This window comes from Astatotilapia calliptera, chromosome 1 (genome assembly GCF_900246225.1).
Source record: "Astatotilapia calliptera chromosome 1, fAstCal1.2, whole genome shotgun sequence".
Classification (NCBI taxonomy): Eukaryota; Metazoa; Chordata; class Actinopteri; order Cichliformes; family Cichlidae; genus Astatotilapia; species Astatotilapia calliptera.
This window is the reverse complement of record NC_039302.1, coordinates 36,594,042-36,600,453: the sequence shown is the minus strand read 5'-3', so window position 1 is coordinate 36,600,453 and position 6,412 is coordinate 36,594,042. Positions and strand designations below refer to the sequence as shown.

At 45.8% G+C, this 6,412-nt stretch overlaps 1 protein-coding gene across 1 annotated transcript; it reads left to right on the top strand.

Moving 5' to 3' along the window:
• Positions 1 to 2,295: 2,295 nt before the first annotated feature.
• On the top strand, positions 2,296 to 6,412 carry LOC113026997 (conserved oligomeric Golgi complex subunit 8-like). Its single transcript, XM_026176369.1, has 5 exons — positions 2,296 to 2,787; positions 3,242 to 3,449; positions 3,986 to 4,810; positions 4,897 to 5,065; positions 5,599 to 6,412. The coding sequence occupies exons 1-5, from the start codon at positions 2,459 to 2,461 to the stop codon at positions 5,856 to 5,858; spliced, it is 1,791 nt and encodes a 596-aa protein (XP_026032154.1). The 5' UTR covers positions 2,296 to 2,458; the 3' UTR covers positions 5,859 to 6,412.

The following is a 6,412-nucleotide window of genomic DNA, read 5'->3' as shown; positions in this document are numbered from 1 at the left end:
TCTCTTTGTTTTTATTTTTGTTACGTTTGCCAAACTTTTCCCTTTTTCTCAAATCTTTTCTGGTAAATTTAGATTTTTTTCCTTATAATTTCTCCTAAATGCATCTTTTATTTTCTTGTGATTAAGTATTTTCCCCCTCACATATCTGTCCCTTTTCTAAATTTGGTTTTTAGTTTCTCATAAACCTGGTTACCCGCCCCCTCTAAATTTGCCTCTAATGATTTAAGCTGCACTGAAAGAAAAGCAGCTTTGTAAGAAAATGAAAGCTATCTAAAATGACATTGTGTATTTACAAAACTAAAATAAAACAAAATTAATTAGGAAATTAATTCATTAGTTCAGGGCTGGATTGGGACAAAAAATCGGTCCGGGCATTTTGACTAGTGACCGGCCCACCAGGTATTACAGGAAAAGCCATAAAGCCTTTGAATGAAAACAAACGCTGTTGTGACAGTGATGTACAGTCTTGTTGGTATATGTAGGATTTCTATACATTGTACATCAGATGAAAACTTTGGTTGTAAGATTCAGATAATTATTTATTAAAAGCGAGACATTTTAAATGAGAATAAGAAAGAAAAGTATTTCTTTGTGCCCACCTCTCCCTGTTAATGCCCTACCTGCCCCCCTGGCAAAACTTTGCTAGACCCGCCCCTGCACAGTTACCAGCTGTCAGCTACATAAAAAAGGATCCTGGTGTTATTTGTCTCTCAGAAACAGTTGATAACTTCAACTCATTCATGTCATCTAAAAGGTAAACCTGTTTCTCCATCACCTGTTCAGCTCTGATGATCCAGTAAGGACATCTCCTGGTTTCATCTTCATGTTTCCCTCTCACATAACCAAACCGACATCATGACCAGCAGTTTTACAGCTGTGGCTCCAGCAAACATCAGCTGATACTAGAAATTAATATTAAATACATTCTAACAACAGCTGATCAAGCTTAAACGTGCTGCTGTTGTTTAGCGCGACATCTGCTGGTTTCCTGTTTCTGGCGCAAAGTGGGCGATCAACAAACGAGAGAGAAAAGCCGATCAGTTGATCATTGATCAGTTTCATGATTGAATGAGCGAAGAAGAGGCAGCTAACAGCGTAAAGACGCAGAATAAATCCAGCTTTGTGTCTTTTTCATTATAGCTGAAGTCCGGGACAAACTGCGTCTCTTCTCAGCTCAACACGAAACGCGTAATATTTTCTCTGATGATTCCGTTTTTACAGGACGGTTGGCAACTCTACTAACTAACCTTATGAATAAAGTAAAGTTCACTATCAGTAACATCATAGCACCCACCCAGCTGTATAGGAACTCTGTCAGTACAAGTTATTGTAACTGACTGTAAAAAGTCAGCATAACGAAAATAAACTCCACCTAAACTTGGTTCATATCTGACCCAGATAGACTGCAGGTCATAACTTCTTACCTGAAGTTCAGTTCACCTGACACTCGGACCGGCGGCCGCCTCGGGGCTCTCCTCCTCCTCCTGCCTCCCCTTTCCCTCATCCACCTGCTGGCCTCAGTGGGAGCTCCGCCATAGCCACCACCAAACAACTTCTTACACATCTGCCAGCATCTGGCCAATCCACCACCTTTCATTGTTTATACTGTTACAAACAAACAAAAAACCATCGGCCCATAAAAACGAAAAATCACCAAATGCCCGGTATGCCCATGGCCAGTCTATGCATTAGTTGTAATAACGTAATTCGTTTAAATTAATTTAGGCTATTTTTAGCCTCACTAGGCTTTGGTGCAGAGGTTCACTGAGAGGTTAACGAGTGTGTGTAATTTTTCTATTACAGTATCATATATACTTACTGTACTGTAATGTACTTAGAATATTATTATCATATTATTATACAGGTAAATCAGTATCCTAGTAATTATTCATATTGGTGTTGGTGATATTTGCAAAAACATTTAAACAGTCATAAATTAATTGTTGGCCTGTAATCTGTGAAAAAAGTGTTAGACATCTCTCTCATGAATAATTCATTCACTTTCCACAAAAAAAAAAGAAATCCTATCTCAAGGCAGAAGCTGCCTTGATAATAGCTGAGTTATCAGTTTTTAGCAACAGAAATGTCTTTTTCCAGAGAGACGTGGCCAACAAATGTAACGTCACAGTTATAGAAACATGATTTAAGTGACCAAAAAGGACAAAATAGATATAATAACTCAATAAATCAGAGTCACAAATATATTCTATGTATTTCATATATACCTATTATTATAGTATACAGTCAAAACAAAACAAAAACAAAGAAACTTCGGAAATGACTTTTTGGCACAACACCGGCAGGTGGCAGTATTTCACCTTTAAGCTTTTTTGACACGCGTCAGAAGGAGAAGAAGAAGAACCGGGACGTGTTCGTCAGCACTGGATGTTCCGGTTGTTTACAACCAGGAAATCTGTCAGTTTGTGAACCGGGACTCCGTGAACCTGCAGCGGTAAACATGGCGGCGGTGGACGTGGAGGATGAGAGCATCCTGGCGTCCATCTTTAAGGACAGCTTCCCGGACAGCTGGAGGGACAACCCGGACTTCGCGGCCTACCTGTCGGAGCTCAGCTCCTTCGGGGTGGAGAAGCTGGGTCGGGAGCCGGAGAGGCTGGCGGAGGAGCGGGCTCAGATCCTGCAGCAGACCCGGGAGCTGGCCTTCTCCAACTACCAGACCTTCATCCGCACCGCCGACTGCACCGAGCACATCTACCGGGACTTCGGGCGGGTGGAGAGCAGCGTGTCCCGGCTGCTGGACAAGCTGCCCCGCTTCGGAGAGAATTGCAGGTCGGTGGCTCCCTGTGGAGGGGATGTCAGCAGGAGGAAACTGGGGTCTATAAAAGTGTCATCATTTACTGTTAGGTTAATAAAAACTTTAGATATTTTTTAAAAAGCACACAGGATGAACTGATCAAGGAGAGAGATGCAGATTATTATTATTGTAGCTCACTGTAGGATCACAAAGTGAATAACTTAGTTATTTTCTTAGGAATATGCCACAGAAGGTGAATTGACTGGGAATAAAACAGCAGCAGATTAATTTCCCTTGAGCTGGCTCGTCAGCCTCCTTTCAGAATAAAAAACAGGCAGCCAGACTTTAGCCACAACCAGAACAAAACTACAGACTGGGAACATTAATGAAAGATAATAAAAGGTTCTTAGAGCTATAAAGTGTTACACATAGTTGTGTTTTTGCTGTTGTGCTGTCTCTCTGAGCTTTGGGGGCTCATTTTGTTTTCAGGCACTTCATGAAAGAGGCGGAGGAGATCGGAGCAAGCCGCCGGATGAACAGCCTCACTCTGAACCGCCACACGGAGATCCTGGAGATTCTGGAGATTCCTCAGCTCATGGACACCTGCGTCCGCAACGGCTACTACGAAGAGGCTCTGGAGCTGGCGGCATACGTGAAGAGGCTGGAGAAGAAACACTCGTCGCTGCCCGTCATCCAGGTGAGTCCAGACCAGGCTGACCAAAAAGCGGGTGTGTTTGGGGTTTTTTTACTGCCTGAATGAAACTCTAAATGTTATTTAGGAAAATGAACTGTTAGGGCTAAATAAACGTTACTTTTCTTTGATTTTCTGTCGTGTGATGTTGGAGAAAAAATGTTCAAATAAACAATTACACGTGTGAAGAGAATTAAAGAGCTCAGGCTCCAGACCGCTCTGAATACTCAGTTTTCTTTTGTTACGTGCACAGCTAACAAGCTCTGGGTGTTGCCCCTCAGCAGGCTTCCAGGTGTTGGCCAGCTGGAATAAAGCAGGCTTTCAGAGAAGGTGAAAAAGCTAAAATGTGACTGCGGGAGGTTGTTGATGGGGCTCAGGTTCAGGTACAGGCTGGAAATCGCTAGTTTAAACTCTAAATTGACAAAAACTGGAGAAAAACAGTTGAGAAACTTTCTCTTTGCTGAGATATAAAACAGAAAAGGTCACTGTGGAGAACATCTAATGTTTCGGCTCCTCTAACCTTTGACCTTCTCCATCTTTAGGGTATCGTGCGTGAAGTGCGTCAGTCGGCTCAGCTGATGCTCAACCAGCTGTTGCAGCAGCTCCGCAGCAACTCCCAGCTTCCCGTGTGCCTCCGCGTCATCGGTTACCTGCGGCGTATGGACGTGTTCACGGAGGCGGAGCTGCGGGTGAAGTTCCTGCAGGCTCGCAGCACTTGGCTGCACTCCATCCTCGCCGCCATCCCTGAAAACGATGCTTACTTTCACATCACCAAGACCATCGAGGCCTGCAGGGTGCACATGTTTGACATCATCACCCAGTACAGAGCCATCTTCTCTGACGAGGACCCGCTAGTGCCCCCCGCCGGTGGGCTCATGGCTGTGAACGAGGGCGCCATCTTCCACGGCTGGGTGGTGCACAAGGTGGCAGAGTTCCTGGAGACCTTAGAGAGGGACCTGCAGCGGGGTGTGGGCAGCCGCCTGGACTCCCTGCTGGGTCAGTGCATGTACTTCGGTTTGTCCTTCAGCAGGGTGGGGGCGGACTTCCGCGGGCAGCTGGCGCCCATGTTCCAGCGGGTGGCGGTGGACACGTTCCGCGGAGCCGTGAAGGAGGCGGTGGAAAAGTTCCAGGAGGACATGAACCTGTACACCCTCATCGCCCTGCCCTCAGTGCTGGCAGGGACCATCCCCGTCGTAGCCCCCGCCCCGCAGCCCGGCACCCTGCAGCCCCCAATGTCCCTGCTGGACTTCCAGCCGCTCGCCTGCTTTCTCAACAACATCCTGACCGCCTTCAACGACCTCCGCCTCTGCTGCCCCATCGGAGTGGTGGAGAATGTCACCAAATGCCTGGAGGAAGCCCTGAAGATGGTGAGCAGCTGGATCTTTGGTGTAATCTGGGTTAAAGTCAGACTGATGCTGGATTAACAGCTGCTGACGGTGTCGTTTTTTGTCAGGTGACCCGTCAGATTCTGGTGTTTCACCGGGCGGAGGAGACGGCCTTCAGCAGCCGGGAGAAGGAGCTGTTTATTCAGTTCTGCTGTGCGTACGCTGAAGACCTGCTGCCCTTCCTGAACCGCTGCCTGCAGGTCCTGTTTCCACCGGCTCAGCTCGCTCTCATCCTGGGTGAGGACTCGCAGCAATGTCTGAGTTTGTTTCTTCGTTTAAAACGGACGCGGTGATGCTGAAGACGTTTAACGACGGGCCTGGAAGTGAAGCCGTTATTCCAATAATGCGGTCTCAGTTTAAACTGTTGTCCTTGCGTTGTTGTTCTTGTTGGTCACCTTCGGTCTCGGGCTGGAAACCGCATGAACGTACATGGTAGACTGTACATAAAAGATGGGCGTAGCCACTGGGACATTTGTGAAACCATGGTCTGAATTTGGAGTAATGACCGCTTCAGCCTGTAGGGGGCACTAATAAAACCACAAAATCACCACACAAGCTTTTTTTGTGTAGTAAAGTTAAACTTTTGGTCCAATCAGTCAATGAGAAGAAAACTTCACAAAATTAGTTTAAAAGAGAAAAAATCTTTAACCTCTTTTTCTTTTTTTGCCCTGGACTCTCTTCTCAAAGTTATTCTTTGTAATGGCTAAAATAGCTTAAGAAGTGCTGAGCAGCAGAGTTTGGTCTGAATCAAATCTGTTGTCTCTCCGCAGGTGTTCCTCCCACCCAGCTGCACAAGTACGGCCATCTGGGCTCCATCGACCTCGCCACAGTCCTCGAGCCTCTGGACTTCCTGCTTCCTCAGAAGGAGCCGCCGGTGCCAGAGGTCGACATTACGGCAGAATTGAGCAGCCTGACGTTTGACATGGAGCCCAAAGAACCGGCGCCGACCCCATCCGATGTCAGAGACTCCAAACCCGGAGCTGAACTGACAAAGACAGAGTTTAAAGAGCCGAAGCAGGACGAGGAGTGAAGGCGAGGAAACGCTGGCTCTAAACTGTATCCTGTGACGGACATCTGTCAAAACTGAAGCATTAAAATATTTTTATATATGTGAGAAAAAGGCTTTAATGGTGACATTTCTTCTCTTATTTAAAGGTTTACTCACTAACGTAGAAGGAAAATAAGCAAATAGTTTAGTTTGCTTCTTTTTCCATCGATGATGGAGTCCACCTGATTTTAACTCTGCTCCCGGAGATCTTCAGCTCGTTCTCGTCCTTTAAGAAGGAAAAACTGAATGTTTGTGTTTTCCTGGTAACGTGTCAGAAATGTGAGAAAACCAAAAGTTTGGTTTATTATAGGAAAGTCCTGAAGGGCAGAAACTGACTCTGCATTTTCATCCAGCGTCGGCCTCATCTTTGAGCTTTTTCTGCTGAGGCAGCTGGGAGTTGTAGTCCGTCAGCTGGGAGTTGTAGTCCGTCAGCTGTGTCTGATTTACATGGTGGGTTTGTTAAACTGTCTGGACACTTAAATCTTTCACTTTGATTCAAAGATTCATTGGAAATCAATAAAGATCAATTATATTGA